The sequence below is a fragment of the Geotrypetes seraphini genome, chromosome 15 (genome assembly GCF_902459505.1).
Source record: "Geotrypetes seraphini chromosome 15, aGeoSer1.1, whole genome shotgun sequence".
NCBI lineage: Eukaryota > Metazoa > Chordata > Amphibia > Gymnophiona > Dermophiidae > Geotrypetes > Geotrypetes seraphini.
The window spans coordinates 42485587-42504045 of record NC_047098.1 but is presented as its reverse complement, the minus strand read 5'-3'; the positions used below and the strand labels follow the sequence as shown (position 1 = coordinate 42504045).

At 45.8% G+C, this 18459-nt stretch overlaps 1 protein-coding gene across 9 annotated transcripts in view; it reads left to right on the top strand.

The window, feature by feature from the left end:
- TRIM37 (tripartite motif containing 37) overlaps positions 1-18459 on the top strand; it is a 290609-nt gene that overhangs the window by 11039 nt on the left and 261111 nt on the right. For 8 of the 9 annotated variants that reach the window (XM_033921675.1, XM_033921674.1, XM_033921671.1 and 5 more), the window contains exon 2: positions 14644-14745. In XM_033921675.1, the coding sequence (XP_033777566.1) occupies positions 14644-14745 (102 nt within the window). Of the gene's footprint in view, positions 1-14643; positions 14746-17713; positions 17902-18459 lie in introns of those variants that run through there. The other variant, XM_033921677.1, reaches the window with a different exon arrangement.

Genomic DNA, 18459 nt, shown 5'->3' with positions numbered 1-18459 from the left:
GCATGCATGAGCTCCTTCCCACCTGAACTAGGGGGCGCATCTCCTGTGAGGATCCTCAGTTCAACGTTTTTCGCAGAGCCGAGAAGACCTTTTCGTCTGAGCTCTGCAGCCTTCGTGCCTTCTCTTCACCGCGGCTTTTTCGTTTAGTCGCTGTGTTCGCATTTCCTTTTTTCATTTAAAAAAAAAAAACCCACAATATTTGATATCTTTCTTTTTATTTCTTTTCCGTCCGGTAAGCGGGCTTTGAGCCTAGGCCCAACCGCTCGCCTCACTCGGTACGGACTTTATTTTTTCTATGTCCCAACCTCTTACCGGATTGTTTTCAGTGCGGCAGGACAATTTCCATCACCGACCCTCATAGTCGGTGTATGGTTTGTTTGGGCCCCGGACATTGCCCCGTAGATTGGCACTGCTGCTTGACTCTTCAACCTCGGGCCTTTCATCGCCGCTGTGCCTGTTTTGACCAACTTTTTAGCACTATGGAGCCCGAGAAAACCTCAACCTCGGGGACGACCTCAGTCTCGAAGGCCTCGGCTTCGGATGCGGCCTCGGTTTTGAAAGCCTCGCCTTCGACACAGGCCTCGACCTCGAAGTCCTCGACATCCTCGGTCTTGAAGGCCTCGTCGGCTCCTGCTCTGCAGTCAGCTTCTGTGGGTAAGTCTCCTGTCTCTCTTTCAGGTACCGTCTCTAAGAAGCCACCAGAGTCTCAGGCTCCACAAACCGTACCTCCGGTTTTGTCCGCCTCCTCGAGATCTCCAGCTAAGCATGCCTCCAAGCATCGGGAATACTCATCTTCGAGGTCGCTCTCCTTGGAGCGCACTGCTGCACCTACAAGACCTGATCCTTTTGTCTCGGTGCCGATGTTCGAGGACATATTAAAGTCCATATTGACCACTAAAATTTCCTCGATAGTGGCTCAACCTGTCCCGTCCTCGACTCTGCCTCCTGTGCAGCAGTCTGAGCCTACTGTCGAAGTACTTCGGGGCAGGTCTTGGAAGCCTCATCAACTCTCTTCTACTGACACTTCACCTGAACCTGCCTTCCCGACAAATTACAATAACTCCTTTGCTGAAGCGGTCTCTCCACTGGTGGATGCTCTCTTCCAATCTTTCCAGAGGTTTGCTGTTCCACTTTCTTCCTCATCAGAAGGTTCTCACAACAGACTCATCAACCTATGCATGGGGGGCCCATGTAGGCGGCCTCCGTACTCAGGGTCTGTGGACTTCGGCGGACCGACTGTCATATCAATCTGTTGGAACTCAGAGCGATCTTCAATGCTCTCAAAGCTTTTCAACACTTTCTTCACGACCAGGTGGTACTTGTCCTGACAGACAACCAGGTGGCCATGTATTATGTAAACAAGCAGGGGGGTACGGGTTCTCACTCCCTGTGTCAAGAGGCTCTGAATCTGTGGCATTGGGCAATTCATCGGAACATCTTTCTCAGAGCTGTCTATATTCAGGGTCAACACAACTGTCTGGCGGACAACTTGAGTCGCCTTCTGCAACCTCACGAATGGACACAATTCCCCCACGCTGCGTCAGGTATTTGCTCGATGGGGGACCCCACAGATAGACCTTTTTGCGTCCCCCCTCAACAACAAGCTGCCTCAATTTTGCTATCGAATATGCTCTCTCCAACGTCTGGCGTCTGGAGGCGGACGCTTTCCTCCTGGATTGGATGGGTCAGTTTTTCTATGCCTTCCCTCCATTTCCGCTGATTCTCAGGACTCTTTGTCAAACTCAAGATGGAACATGCCACCATGATTCTGATAGCTCCTCGGTGGCCCAGACAACCGTGGTACTCCCTTCTACTTCAACTCAGCACCAGGGAGCCTCTACTTCTACCAGTTTTTCCCTCTCTGCTTACTCAGAGTCAAGGATCTTTAATTCATCCCAATCTGCAGTCTCTACACTTAACAGCTTGGTACCTTTCGGCCTGACAGACTCCTCGCACTTCTCTGTCTGTTCAAGATATTTTGGTCGCTTCCAGAAAGCCATCCACTCGACAGTGTTACGGCCAGAAATGGACTAGATTTTCTGCTTGGTGTTCCACACGTCAGCTGGAGCCAATGTCTACATCCTTGGCTTCTGTTTTGAACTATTTACTTCACTTATTGCAATCTGGACTTCAGTCTACATCCATTCGAGTCCATCTTAGTGCTATTGCTGCTTTTCATCAGCCTCTTGATGAAACCTCTCTCTGCACATCCCGTGGTTTCCCGATTTATGAAAGGACTCTTTAATGTTCATCCACCACTTAAACCGTCTCCGGTGTTTGGGATCTCAATGTTGTTTTAGCTCAACTAATGAAACCTCCATTTGAACCACTTGATAAAGCTTATCTCAAGTATCTCACTTGGAAAGCGGTTTTCCTAATTGCTCTCACGTCTGCTCAAAGAGTCAATGAGTTACAAGCTTTGGTTGCGGATCCATCTTTCACAGTTTTCCACCATGACAAGGTGGTCCTCCGTACTCATCCAAAATTCTTGCCTAAAGTGGTTTCAGACTTTCATCTCGATCAGTCTACATTGTTCTGCCAGTATTTTTTCCAAAGCCTCATTCTCACCCTGGAGAAATAGCGTTCCATACTTTGGACTGCAAACATGCCTTGGCTTTTTACCTGCAACACACTCAGCCTCACAGAACAACTCCTCAACTTTTCATTTCTTTTGATCCAAATAGGTTGGGATGTCTTATCTCAAAGCGACAAAATACTGGATATCACAGTTATTAAGACTTTAAATAAATATAAATTTATAATTGTGATGTGCTCAGACCATAAACCCATTAAATAGTGAAGTCACTACTTAGAGTTTAACAGGGGGACCAGCAGATTTTGTACGAGTCTGGTTCAATGAGCCAGTATCAGTGTCCCTCCCCGACGAAGAAGGCGAAACTCGAGTCGGGGGGACGGGAAATGAAACAGATTTATAGTTAACAATCACCTCAGGATTTTAAGAGGCACTTTATGAGTTAGAACACAGCCGCTACCGAGATTTAACAGGATCAATTCTGACAACAAACACCTCTCCATTCAGATAAGTACCATCAAGTATCTGAATATGTATATGGAGGGAGGGGTCGGGGACAAGTGAGTGCGATGATGGTCCCCCTGTTAAACTCTAAGTAGTGACTTCACTATTTAATGGGTTTATGGTCTGAGCACATCACAATTATAAATTTATATTTATTTAAATTCTTAATAACTGTGATATCCAGTATTTTGCCAATTAACAGAATCACAGATTAACATTGTATATTTCCCTATTGTTTAAGTATCTTATCTCAAAGCGAACCATCTCCAACTGGATGGCTGCTTGCATCTCTTTCTGCTATGCTCAGGCTGGTCTTCCTCTGCAGGGTCAAGTCACGGGACATAGCTTTCCTCAGATCAACTCCTATTGAGGAAATCTGCAAGGCTGCCTCTTGGTCCTCGGTTCATACATTCACCTCTCATTACTGTCTGGATACTTTCTCCAGAAGGGATGGCCATTTTGGCCAATCTGTTTTGCAAAATCTTTTTTCTTAAATTGCCAACTTTCCCTCCATCCCTTTCTGCTTAGCTTGGAGGTCACCCATGTGTGAGAATATGCTGACTGCTTGTCCTGGGATAAAGCACAGTTACTTACCATAACAGTTATTATCCAGGGACAGCAGGCAGATATTCTCACAACCCACCCACATCCCCTGGTTGGCTTCTTAGCTAGGTATCTGAACTGAGGATCTTCACAGGAGATGCGCCCCCTAGTTCGGGCAGTAAGGTGCTTGTGCATGCTCGATGCAGCACTCGGAAGCTCTTATAAACATCTTCAAGCAAGTCTGCTTTCAAGGCTGTCCGCTGCGGGGCTCTGTCGGTGACGTCACCCATGTGTGAGAATATCTGCCTGCTGTCCCTGGATAACAACTGTTATGGTAAATAACTGTGCTTTATTTGAGGATACCACTCTGTGATCTGTTCTTTTATATACCGTATTTTTCAGCCCATAAGATTCACTTTTTCCACTCCCGAAAAGGGAATGCATGTTACGGAGCGAAGATGACAACCCCCCTCCCCCCCCGGATACTTTTTTAAAACACCCCTGCCTGCCTTTCCTTTTAAAACATCCCCGACGGCCCTTCCTTTTAAAACACCCCAGCCTCGCAGTACCTTTTTAATTGCCCCTTAAGCCTGGTGGTCCAGTGATGTATGGGCCAGCAGGAGCATGCTGTCTGCGCTGCTGCCTGGGCCTGCCTCGCTTTCAGAATGACTGTGTCTGTTCTCATAGGACTCAGCACGCTTCTGCCAGCCCATACACCGCTGGATCACCAGGCTTAAGGGGCGCTTAAAAAAGGTACTGCGGGGCAGGGGGTGTTTTAAAAGGAAGGGTGGGCGGGCCATGTTTTAAAAAGTAGTACCTTGGGGAGAGGGGAAGGAGGAAAACATTGTTACCACTAGACCACCAGAGGTGAGGGGGTGGTAGGTTACAGGTCAGGGAAGGGGGAACAGGGTGTGGAGCCTGGCAGGGAAGGGGAGACAGGGTGCAGAGGCTGGCAAGGAGTGTGGGGTTGGGTGCAGAGTCTGGCAGGGAGTGAGGGAGGCTGGGTGCACAATTTGGTTCAGAATGTTTTTTTTTCTTCTTTTCTTCCTCTAAATATAAGTCTTATGGTGAGGTGCGTTTTATGAAGCGAAAAATATGGTACCTTTGCTTTATCCCAGGACAAGCAGGCAGCATATTCTTAACGTATGGGTGACGTCACCGACGGAGCCCCGGTACGGACCTTTTTAACTAGAAAGTTCTAGTTGGCCGCACCGCGCATGCGCGAGTGCCTTCCCGCCCGACGGAGGAGTGCGTGGTCTCCAGTTTCTTCGTTTCCGCGGAGCGAAGAAGACGCATGTGGTATTCAACGGCTGTTGAACACTCCTTTTTTGCCTTCCCGCTCGCGTTATTCTGATTTTTTCTGCTTTTTTCCTTCGGGTTTTTCTGTTTTCTTTCTAATCTAAAAAAAAAAAAAAAAAAAAACTTTATTTTTTCCTTTATTTTTCAACAGGCCCCGGCGGGGCCTGTTGCCATCATACAAGCCTCCGGCTTTGATTTCGCTGAGGCCGTATTCCCCTTCATGCCCCCTCAGCCGGGTTTTAAGAAGTGCCAGCGGTGTGCACGCCCGATTTCCCTTTCGGACCCACACAACTGGTGCCTACAGTGCTTGGGTCCGGAACATCGGGCTAACACCTGCACCCGCTGCGCGACTCTTCAAAAACGTACACTTAAAAATAGACAAATTCAGCAGAATCTCCTCTTCGGCACCGGTTCTGCTATGGATCCGACCCCGACGTCGACGGCACCGCCGAAATCGGCACCGTCAACATCGACACCACCTGATCCTTCTGCGGGGTCGATGGCGCCAGGTAAGCCGGCTAAGAAGCCTTCCACTTCCCTCGAGCGCCCTCCAGCCACGGCGGTGACACCGGTCCTTCCGACGTCCCGCAAGTCCCGTAAGCGCTCCGCTCCGATAACGGTGAGTGCCTCTTCATCGGCCTCCTCATCACCGGAGCGTAGAGCGGCACCTATGGTACCGAAGAAAAGTAAAACGGTACCGGTGCCCCCATTGGAGGACCGTATCTCGGCCATCCTCCAAACTAAATTACAGGAACAACTCCAGCACCAGCTTCAGGAACTGCTTCCAACCCTGCTGGCACCACTCCTTCCGGTACCGGTCCGGCCCGAGCCTCGCACCACTACGCCAGTGGCCACCCCCTCGGTACCGATGAACACTTCGATGCCGGTCTTATCGGCACAGCCTACACTACAGACCTGCACGGCGGAGGACCCATCCCGAACCCAAGATCGACATCGATCGTCTCGGGACCGGGATCGACACCACTCCTCCCGGGACAGAGATCGGCACCGGTCTTCATCCCCCGGCACCGTATCCATGAGATCTGGCAAGTCCCTTTCTAAAACCCGCCATGCTGAGCCGGCCATCAGGGACCCTGACTTATGGGAGCAATCCCCACTCGGTACCGAGGAGGATGCCTCTTCCACTGATGAGGAACCCTCCATGGCTGAATCCACCTCCAAACCCGAGCAGTCCTCATTTACAAAATTCCTTCGGGAGATGTCTGGGGCTCTTTCCATCCCACTTGAGTCCGACTCCAAGAAGTCCCAGGCCTTTCTAGAAGCCTTGGACTTCGACCAACCCCCCAAGGAATTTCTCAAACTCCCCGTCCATGATATTCTGCGGGAGACGTTTTATAAAAACTTGGAGAACCCCCTTACTGTTCCAGGTGCCCCTAAGAAACTGGACAGTTTATACCGGGTCATCCCTATCCCGGGATTTGATAAACCCCAGTTGCCACATGAGAGCCTCCTGGTAGAATCCACTCTCAAAAAATCTCATGGTTCCAGTGTCTATGCCTCCACCCCTCCTGGCAGAGAGGGTAAAACAATGGATAAATTTGGAAAGCGCCTGTACCAGAATGCCATGCTGGCTAGCAGAGCCAACAATTACTCATTTCATTTTTCTTTTTATATGAAATATCTGGTACAACAACTTTCTGCTCTGCAAAAGTACATCCCTGAACGCAAGGTCCCATTGTTTCAGCAACAAATTTCCACCCTCCTTCAGCTTAGGAAATTCATGGTACGCTCAATCTATGACTCCTTCGAGCTCTCCTCCCGTGCCTCTGCTCTGGCAATTGCCATGCGACGCCTTGCCTGGCTGAGAGTATCTGACCTGGATGTGAACCACCAAGACCGCCTTGCCAACGCGCCCTGTCTTGGTGATGAACTTTTTGGGGAGTCTCTAGATACCACCACACAAAAACTTTCGGCTCATGAGACGAGATGGGACACCCTCATTAAGCCTAAAAAGAAGACTCCGCCGACACGTCCATACAGACCTCAGTCTTCTTACCAACGTCGCTTTTCTGCTAGGCCACTGAATCCTCCTCAACAGCAATCTCGTCGGCCTCGCCAACAACAACAACAACACTCTCAGGCTCGCTCGCAATCTCACCAGACAGCTAAGCCTCTCCCTCAAACTAAGCCTCCTCAGCCCTTTTGACTCCTTTCTCCAGGGCATAGCCAGTCTCCAACCCTCGCTGCCTCTGCCTCAACCTATCGGGGGCCGACTCACCATCTTTCTACGACGCTGGGAGGCCATCACATCAGACCTGTGGGTTCTAAACATCATCCGTCACGGATACTCACTAAGGTTTCAGACTCTTCCTCCAGACCATCCTCCCGTAGAGTCTGCTTCTCACTCCTCCCAAACTCCTCTCCTCCTCAGGGAGGTCCAATCCCTCCTCCTTCTCAATGCCATCGAAGAAGTTCCACCAGACCAAAGAGGTCAGGGATTTTACTCCCGCTACTTCTTGGTACCCAAGAAAACAGGGGATCTTCGTCCTATCCTCGATCTCAGGAACCTCAACAAGTGTTTGGTCAAGGAAAAATTCAGGATGCTCTCCCTTGCCACACTTTATCCTCTTCTGTCTCAACACGACTGGCTATGTTCCCTGGACCTCAAGGAGGCCTACACTCACATCCCAATCCATCAGGCTTCACGTCGCTACCTCCGATTCCAGATACTGAATCACCACTATCAGTACAAAGTGCTACCCTTTGGTCTCGCATCATCACCCAGGGTGTTCACCAAGTGCCTGATTGTGGTAGCAGCCTGTCTCAGGTCCCACAACCTTCAAGTGTTCCTCTACTTGGACGATTGGTTGGTGAAAGCAACAACCTCACCACTTGTGCTGCAATCAACTCACCACACCATCTCTTTCCTCCATCTCTTGGGGTTCGAGATCAATTATCCCAAGTCGCATCTGCTTCCCACGCAGCGCCTCCAGTTCATCGGAGCACTTCTCGATACCAACCTCATGAGAGCGTTCCTTCCTGCCGACCGGCACCGGACACTACTTCACCTCTGTCGACAGGTGCTCCTACAACCATCCATCCCTGCTCGCCAGATGATGATTCTTCTGGGTCACATGGCCTCGACAGTCCATGTAGTTCCTCTGGCGCGACTCCATCTGAGGATACCGCAATGGACCCTCGCCAACCAATGGTCACAGACCAGGGATCCTCTTTCTCATCCCATCTCTGTGACATCGTCTCTTCAGCGATCTCTTCAATGGTGGTTGAACTCCTCAAATCTTTCCAGGGGCCTCCTTTTGCATCCACCCCCTCATTCCATGATCATCACCACAGATGCCTCCCCCTATGCATGGGGAGCTCACATAGGGGATTTACGCACCCAGGGACTCTGGACCCCTCAGGAGCGTCAACATCATATCAATTTCCTGGAACTCAGAGCCATGTTTTATGCTCTCAAAGCCTTCCAGCACCTTCTCTATCCTCAGGTTCTTCTCCTGTGCACGGACAACCAGGTCGCCATGTACTACATCAACAAGCAAGGCGGCACCGGATCTCGTCCCCTTTGTCAGGAGGCCCTCCGAATTTGGACCTGGGCCACAGACCACAATCTTTACCTCAAAGCGGTCTATATCCAGGGCGAACAGAACTCCCTGGCCGACCATCTCAGCCGCATCCTTCAGCCTCACGAGTGGACCCTGGATCCTCCCACTCTCCACTCCATCTTTGCTCGCTGGGGCACCCCGCAGGTGGACCTCTTTGCAGCTCCTCACAACCATCAGCTGCCCCAGTTCTGCTCCAGACTCTTCTCTCCACATCGTCTGGCCCCGGATGCATTCCTACTCGACTGGACGGATCGGTTCCTCTATGCCTTCCCTCCACTTCCTCTGATGTTGCGGACCCTGTTCAAACTCCGCAAGGACAGAGCCACCATGATTCTCATCGCCCCTCGGTGGCCCAGGCAACACTGGTTCTCCCTCCTACTCCAACTCAGCTCCAGGGAGCCCATTCCTCTTCCTGTATTTCCATCTCTGCTTACGCAGCAACGTCAGTCTCTGCTACATCCCAATCTGTCTTCCCTCCACCTGACAGCTTGGTTTCTCTCGGGCTGACCTCTCCAGGAAACCTGTCTCAGCCTGTCCGTCGCATTTTGGAGGCCTCCAGGAAACCCTCCACACTCCAATGTTACCATCAGAAATGGACCCGATTCTCCTCTTGGTGCCTCCTACATCATCACAATCCCACCTCATTGGCCGTGGAGACTGTACTGGACTATTTGCTCTCTCTGTCTAACGCTGGTCTCAAGTCTACCTCGATCAGAGTCCACCTCAGCGCTATCACTGCTTTTCACGAGCCTATCCTTGGAAAACCCCTCACGGCTCATCCTCTGGTTTCCTGGTTCATGAGAGGCCTCTTCAACATCAAACCACCTCTTCAGCCTCCCCCGGTCGTCTGGGACCTCAATGTGGTTTTGTCAGCCCTCATGAAACCCCCCTTTGAGCCTCTTGCTACTACCTCGCTCAAACTTCTCACATGGAAGGTGCTTTTCCTCATTGCCATCACCTCTGCCAGGAGGGTTAGTGAGCTACATGCACTGGTCGCCGATCCACCGTTCACTGTCTTTCACCACGACAAGGTGGTTCTGCGTACCCATCCAAAATTCCTTCCTAAGGTGGTTTCAGCCTTTCACCTCAACCAGTCCATCGTGTTACCTGTCTTCTTCCCAAAACCACATTCTCAACCTGGGGAACAGGCTCTGCACACGCTGGATTGTAAGCGTGCCCTGGCGTACTACCTTGACCGTACCAGGGCTCACCGCTCCTCTCCTCAACTCTTTCTGACCTTCGATCCTAACCGTCGGGGTCACCCTGTATCTAAACGAATGCTGTCCAATTGGCTTGCTGCCTGTATTGCGTTCTGTTATGCTCGGGCCGGCCTGTCACTGGAAGGAGCTGTCACGGCCCATAAAGTCAGGGCTATGGCTGCCTCTGTGGCTTTCCTCCGTTCCACACCCATTGAGGAAATCTGCAGGGCGGCCACTTGGTCTTCAGTTCACACATTCACTACTCACTACTGTCTGGATGCCTTCTCCAGACGGGATGGGCACTTTGGTCAATCTGTGTTACAAAATTTATTTTCCTAATGGCCAACCATCCCTCCTCCCTCTCTGTTAGCTTAGAGGTCACCCATACGTTAAGAATATGCTGCCTGCTTGTCCTGGGATAAAGCACAGTTACTTACCGTAACAGGTGTTATCCAGGGACAGCAGGCAGATATTCTTACGACCCACCCACCTCCCCGGGTTGGCTTCTTAGCTGGCTTATCCTAACTGGAGACCACGCACTCCTCCGTCGGGCGGGAAGGCACTCGCGCATGCGCGGTGCGGCCAACTAGAACTTTCTAGTTAAAAAGGTCCGTACCGGGGCTCCGTCGGTGACGTCACCCATACGTTAAGAATATCTGCCTGCTGTCCCTGGATAACACCTGTTACGGTAAGTAACTGTGCTACTTGTGGATCAGATGAGCCTCTCTTATTCTGCTGACAGAGACCATTTCTTAATGCATCTTAGTAAAAGGACTCCTAAGATTGTACTTGAGGAAGTGGTGGGTAAAATGACTTACCTAGGTTCATAAGGAGCATCAGTGGGGAAAAATGAGATTTGAAGTGAACCTTGGCTTCTCTGGTTCTGAGCTCACACTTTAACCACAAGGCTCAAGTTGGAGAAATTGTGTGTGTTTTTTTTTTTTAATAGAATACATAACAACCAAATTTTTTATTTTTTCCAAATCTGTTCTACTCTTTCTTTCTCTTTAGGTCTAATTCTTAAGAGATATTTTGACTTAAAAAATAAAAATAAATGAAGGTCCTATCTTTTGATTCCATACACATTTTTTTTTTTTCTTGTTTTATTTCAGAAGTTCTGAATAGAAAGAGAACTAATTTTAAATAAAATGAACTTGAAGTATTTGAGGGTCTCAATGCTTTGACTCAGCTTTATTCAACACATCATTTTTAAGCTATCGGCTATAATTTTTCCTTTGTTTTCTTTGTAACTTGGCAGATATGATTCTGATATTTGACGGAGAGGACAGGATGTACACAGGGTCTCTGTACTAAATGATTTCTTTTTTTTTTTGTATCTATGGAAAAAAATTATTAGTGCATTTGACCCTAAGTGACTCTTCAAAGAATTTGGAAAATTGTGATGTGCTTTGGTCCCTTCTCTATTTTGGAGGGCCAATATATGTCCCCTACCAGTTAGCATGCAGAGTACAGCAATTTGTGCCACCTTCCTATCTGATAGGGCACAGTCCATAAAGTAATCACTGTAGAACAAAGTGACAAAAACTACAAATGGCATTTGTTTTTTTCTTCCTGCTAGACCAGTCCAAATGTGTGGGTTATATACACTTTACAAGCAAATGGAAGCAGAGATCCAGAACTTTCCAGTGATTCCATCTCAGTATAAGAATTGGTGCAGTACTGGAACTTGGCAGTATTCTCTTTAGCAGATGGTTCTAGAGTGATCTGGTGGTGCAGCAGTTGTTCCTGATCTTCTTACTGTACTTCTATGAGAATAGTAGCCTGTAGCCCTTAGGCTGAGCATGGACAGGAAAGCTTGCAGGGATTGGTCTGCAGTCCTTTTCTCTGATTGCGTATTGAGACCTTTTCCATGTCCCAATGTCTTGACCAGAGGGCTTCTGACTTGATAAGACATGTAACCCTGTCATTGGCTCTTAAGGGCTCTGCCAGATAGTCAATTTCCAGAGGGGGGTCTCTCTAACTTCTGTTAGTCCTTTCAGCTTATGCATAGAGTTCCCTTTGCCTGCTGGCCATTTAATGTAGCATTGTTTTCTGTAGGCATAGATTTAAAAAAAAAAAAAAAAGAAAAAAGCAAAGCCTCCAACCTCCTTGAATAGCGCAGAGGAGATTCAGACAAACTCACTTTGGTGGGGAGAGGAATAGGAGAGGATTTTTTTCTGGGTGAGGACTGCTAATGTTAATCCCAGCTGGTGGTAACTGAGGATGATCCTTGGCTGAGCGGCAGAATGTCATGAATGTGGCAGGAGGTTTGAGGCATGTGGGAGCTGGTACATAAATAGTGAAGATGGCTCCTTTTGTCCCATTTTGGCAGGGATGCTAGAAAAGGAAAGAGGAGGGGGTTGTCCTAGACTTAGCTGGTGCTGAAATATTGGCAACAACAGTTCCTGCTGTGATTGTGGCTTTTATGTTGGCAGGATGTGCAGCAAGTTTGATCTCAGACCACTAGTCATCTTTAGCTCAGCTATTGCTACGGCATTCTGAGGAATTTTATAAGAAACCCATGACCAGGTTCCCAGCTGTGGTGAGCATATGGGGGCTCTAGAGGGGTTTATCACTATATAGGGGCCTGAGTTCTTTCAAGAGCTGGTCTTTTGTTTCTAGTCATCTCTGCCAAGTTTGAGGGTGCCTTTTCAGGGGGTGACTTTGGGGGAGAGGGGCAGAACTACAAGGTTATGGGCTACAGAATGTTGAGGGCAGAAGCACCTGAAGTTGCTCATGGAGCTATTGAATCTCCTGTGTATGGTCACAGAAGAGGCTTGTAAGGGAGATGATGATGAGGGGGCTAGCTCCTCTTGGCAATTATTCCTTAGAGGAGGGTGAGATTTCACTGGAAGAAACAGAAGAATCTTCATTTATACAGCTGTTTTGCAAAGAGGAGCTACCACAACTCATCTCTCTGGCCATATCTTTCTTGAAGATGAGAGATGTCCCTAGTGAGGAGGCACCTATTTTAGAAGGTCTTTCTAGTAGGTCAAGTCATTCCCTCTTTACAAAGTGCTCAGAGATGGTCTTTTGGGGTGGGCGTCTACAGAGGCTGTTTGAGGGGGAGTAGAGAGGTTCTACCCTATATATTAGGAGGACTTGGGTCTTCTCTCTCTCCTAAGTGGATGCTTTGATGACTGCATTCACTCATAAGACCACTATCTTGGTAGCAGGTGGCTTGTTGTTCAAAGACTCCCAGGATTGGAAAGTGAAGGACTTCCTGAAGCAGACTTTCATAACTTCTGTGGTGGATATGTGGCCTCAGCCTTGCTTTATTAGACTCAGCAGGTACCTGAAAGTTCTGAAGAAGCTTTGTTGGAGTTTTGTTTGCTTTTCTCAAAAATCTAACTCTCCCTCCTCATCTGACATCCGAGCCCTCTAACATCCTTCTTTCCTCCGATCTTCATCTAGCCCTTTCCTTGGAGTTCCTTTCTCATTACAATTCCTGTAAACCTTGCCGAGCTCCATGACTATGGAGATGGTGCAGTATACAAACCTAAGGTTTAGTTTAAGAGTGGCCTTTGTGGCCACCTGACTTTATTTTTATCCATATTACTTCCCTATCATATATTTTGGCGTTCCTTTCTTACTTATACTTTTCAGTGGTTCCCAACCCTGTCCTGGAGGACCCCCAGGCCAATCGGGTTTTCAGGATAGTCCTAATGAATATGCATGGAGCAGATTTGCATGCCTGGCACCTCCATTATATGCAGATTTCTCTCATGCATATTCATTAGGGCTATCCTGAAAACCCAACTGGCCTGGGGGTTCTTCAGGACAGGATTGGGAACCACTGCTTTGATCTGCTTTCTTTGCAGTTAAAGGCAGTATAGTAAGATCTTAAAAATAAATACATTTCTTGTGGTAAACAATTCTAGGTCTTTGCAGACTAAAAAAAAAAAGAATTATCATGAAAGGTCTTGAGTCTTAAACCATTCACAAAAGGAGAACATAGGAGAAGACTAACTGTATTGCAACAATAACCAGTAGAACTCAGTAATTGTATTGAGGAGGATAAACTCTCAGGAGAATGTCTTATTAGAGTTTTAAAAACTAAACAACAAATTTTAAATATGTTACATGTTAAACCAGTTCAATAAAGACTCAATTGATGAGGGAGCAGGTGACGTTTTGGGCAAAGACCTAGGTGATCGCTTCTGAGGAATTTGCTGAGTGGCTCTCTGGTCGTCTTTTCATTCTTTTCTAAAGCATTACAGATTGGATGTACAGGCTGTTAAGGATAATGATTAGAGGCTGTTGACTTGAGATTGGGACCTGGAATAACTGTGTTATAGGAGACCCAATGATCCAATCTTGATTATTAAGTCTGATGCCTCTCTCCCTGCATTGATTGTTTTACACTTGAATGTGATTGTGATTTGATGTAGGGTGTCCTCCAGAGATAGTTGTGGTGAATTGAAATACTTGTCTGTCTGGTTTGTTTTTTTTTCTTTTCTTGTTTTAAGAATAATGTTTTTGCCTGTGCATATTTGCATGGGACCTTGTTTTCTTCCTGTCCAGGTATATCTGACATGTGTGGACTGTCTTAGGATAAAAAGGAAGGTAAAATTAGTTCTTACCTGCTAACTCCCTTTCCTTGAATCCTGCTAGACCAGTTTAGTACCTGTCTTGAAAGACTGCAGTTTCAGCAGTATTTTCTAATGTTCTACTCTTGAAAGACATAGCCTTTATTTCCTGTATTCCATTTGTTTTTGTTTTGCCAAGGAATTGAAAATTTCATTGCATGTTCTTTGTTCCATGGTTATGTTTTCATCATCTTTACTAACAGCGTACTGGCTAGTTCCAGTGCTGTACCTACCATTTTGTATTATATTGGAAATTCCAAATCTGTCTATCTTCTGCTAGGGTGGCATAACCCACATGTCTGGACTAGCCTAATAGGAATCAAGGAAAGGAGTTTTAGCGGGTAAGAACAAATTTCATGTCTTTGTGTTGAACCTGACTGTAATCTTTTTAGAGCATTGCAGAGGTGTTCAGATGCTTTATTTGTATGGAGAAGTTGCGAGATGCACGTCTCTGTCCACACTGCTCCAAGCTTTGCTGTTTCAGTTGTATTCGGGTAAGTTATCTTAACTTTGCATTCAAGTATGTAATATTTTTATTATAGGGATAGTTCTGTACACAAGTTATTTGCATGTAACATAAGCAAACAAATATTCTATGTGAATATTATGGTCTCTGAACTACAGTCATATAGTTATTCAATATTTGCTATTTTAGGGCATGACAGTTTTCAATACTAAAATACCTTGGGTTGTTGATGTAGGATCTTCATATAAAAATGAAATAATTCTGGTCCTACAAAACATAACACAGGTCACATAACATAGATCTCTCTGGAGAGAGATCTTGAGCATGTTAAAATTCCTAAGTTTGATCAATAGGGTGGTTGGTTTGAAGTTTATCTATGGATAAGCTGGATGAATTAGCCACACAGAAGGTGATACCATCTCATGGCTCCACCATTTTAGAGCTGCTTTCTCATATGTAGGAATAACTACTCAAGAGTTAGCTCCTACTTCCCATCAGTCTGTTTTATTTGCTCTCCATAACAGACAGTTATCTATAAAATCAAAACAAAATATAATCCCTTATAAGCCAGAATGGATAGCTTCAGAATGTCACCTAGCAAGTCTGTGCATGCCTGATATAAACTGGCTTTTAAGAAGTGCACCCAGTGCCAAAGAAAAGTGGCCATACAAGAGATGCATGACTCATGTGTCCAGTCTCTCGGCTCTTAAGTGTTATGTTTCCAATTGCAGAAGTGTACCCAAAGTAAGCCCTAGGACTAGAAAGAGCAGGAGATAACCGTGTGATTTTTCTGGAAAATACCTTATAAATGTACTTGGATGTCCATAGCACCTTCCGCATACATGCCAGGCATGGGCTGAGAAACTTGTGCAGAAACTTCTGACAGCCTTCCTGTTCCAAAACACTATATACCACCACAACAAATAGCAAAGATGTTGCGCAAAAGGCAGTTAGAAATCATTGTGAAGACCAAATAAACTACCATTTAAGGAGTTAACAAATGCAAAAATTTTAAATAAAATTTTTTTTAATGATATGATGTACTCGGAACTTGAACCTTCCTGCAACAATGAATCACGGGAGAATTAGCACCATCATGGCACCATCAACTTTCCTAGAAAATACCAACATTCACCCACAAGCAATAAACCTTTCTTTACTACTGACTTGTTATCAAATCAATGGTCCCATTGATGCACCTCATTAAAGTCAACCAGTAAAAAAAAATAAATCAGTGATTCATAAATATGAATATTCAACAAAATTGCTTCATATCCATTATTGAGATAGCTTTGGGATATCCACTGCTTATTCCTAGGATAAGCAGCATGAAATCTGTTTTACTACTTGGGATCTAGCTAGGTATTTGAGACCTGGGTTGGCTCTGTTAGAAACAGGGTATTGGGATTTATAGACCTTCAGTCTATCCCAGTATGGCAATTATGCTCCTTGGTCTCCACTCCTGACCCAAGCTGGGTATCTCTATAGCTTCTTCAGGAGGAGTGACTAAATAAAACAAATGAAACAAAATCCAGTCAGTAAATTTCCATCATAACCCTCATACCCATCACACCATAATAACCTTGCATTTTAATATAAGACTGTAACTCATTCACTCACCTTCAAGGAGACCAGGATAACCCTGTGCCCAACAGACACAAAATGTCAACATGTCCATCAAAGATGCCTTCCTTGACATTTGAATTTATAACTGTTAGAATGTCCCACGCAACATCGTAGAGCGTGTATTGTTATTGGTCTCCTAGACTTCAACCAGAATGACAAAGATCTGCCAATGACTCCCCCCTTTCTTTACAAATTCTACCATTCTACCTCTTTCCTATTACTATGAGGTATTGCCACTACAGTGGTCTTCATCATATTGCTACAATAAATAATCACCCACATTTGAAATGACCCCGGGGGTAGGGGGGGTGAGGGACTGAAAAATCATGCTGGGGATATTTATTTATTCAATTTTCTATACTGTTCTCCCAGGAGAGCTCAGAACAGTTTACATGAATTTATTCAGGTACTCAAGCATTTTTCCCTGTCTGTCCTGGCAGGCTCTCAATCTAGCTAATGTACCTGGGGCAATGGGGGAGGGATTAAGTGACTTGCCAAGGGTCACAAAAAGCAGCGTCGATTTGAACCCACAACCTCAGGGTGCTGAGGCTGCAGCTTTAACCACTGTGCCACACTACATTAGTAACTCCCCAATATTTCTGTGTCTGCAATATGCCACTTTCGGAAACTTCTTTAACCTTGGGTGCACACCTAAAATTGGCCAATACTGCCACAAAAGGTCCCTAATTTTGTGTATCTGAGGAAAAAATGGCAGCACAAAAACCAAATCTTGAGATTGGCTATTAGATGATCAAACAAATCAACAGTCTTGATGACAATAATAACACTCATTTATAGGCATTTCTGATGGGCCTGATGAGAGAACCCCATTCTATAAATTTTTGATACTTATATTTTGCTTGATTTTATACTCGCCAACATCCAAACATAATCTTTGTAACCTGAGAAGCTGTCCAATGGGTATACTGTCTTTCAATGGGGTGGGAGCATGAATAATGAAGTCATGTGTTTCTGTGTGCACTCTTACGATGTATGGCGGTGCTTAATTTGTTATACTTTTTTTCTAAAAATGCAATCTTGTATGAACATATGATGTAAACAATATTATTTATCTCATTGACCCACTGTAAAAATTCTTGCAAAAACTACATACTCCCACTTCAAAACATAACTTCATTAATGAACTGCTTTCATAATTTGATATGATGGCTATATTCAGATACATACATACATACATATATGTATGTACCTGCTAATTTTCTTTCCTTTAGATGTAGCAGATGAATCCAGAGCCCCATCCCTTACTATCTGCTGTTAGTTCCCTCGGGGGGCATTCATCTTTCATGTTACAGTTGGTAGTTGGTTTCATTTCTGATGTTTTCTATTTGATATTGTTTATGGGAAAGAAGTTTTTACTGGTGCAGTTTGGTTATTCCTGATGCTTTTGGCAAAGAGCGATACTAATTGGTCAGGAGGAGTTCCATCCAAGAGGAGCACCTGCAAATCAGTACTCTCTATCGTCACCTGCTGGTAGATGTGCGCTATCCCACTAGTCTCTGGATTCATCTGCTTCGTCTAAAGGAAAGAAAATTAGCAGGTAAGAATATAATTTTTCCTTCTCTGAATGTGCTATTCCTTCCACATGACTCAGAATTGTTGGAAATCCTATCCAATCTCTTCTCTCAGCACCATAAAAGGAGTCTCCCCAACTGGAGACATACTCTGTGGTTTGTTCAGGAGCAGCAAAATAACTTTCCTTGGCCTCTTGGGAAGAACTTAAACCCCATGAATGAAGCATTATGGATTCAAAAATACCTGACCTTTCTTACAAACATTCCTAGCATTCTAAGCAAGGACAAGACAAGTGTCCATATATAACTCGCCTATTTCAGAAGCTGGAGAACCAATAGTTAAACTGCAATATCAAAAGGGAGAGTCCCTCCTTTTTGTTTTAAAAATATAGTATAGGTTAATTTTGTATCGATCTGGGATTCAGGGATACGTTATAATATGTACCATATATACTCAAATATAAACTGACTCGAATATAAACCGAGGTAACCTTTTTCCCCCCCAAAAGGGGGGAGAAAAGGTTGACTCAAATATTAACTGAGGTAAGACATTTGAGTCATTGTGGTGAGCCATCTACAAAGAC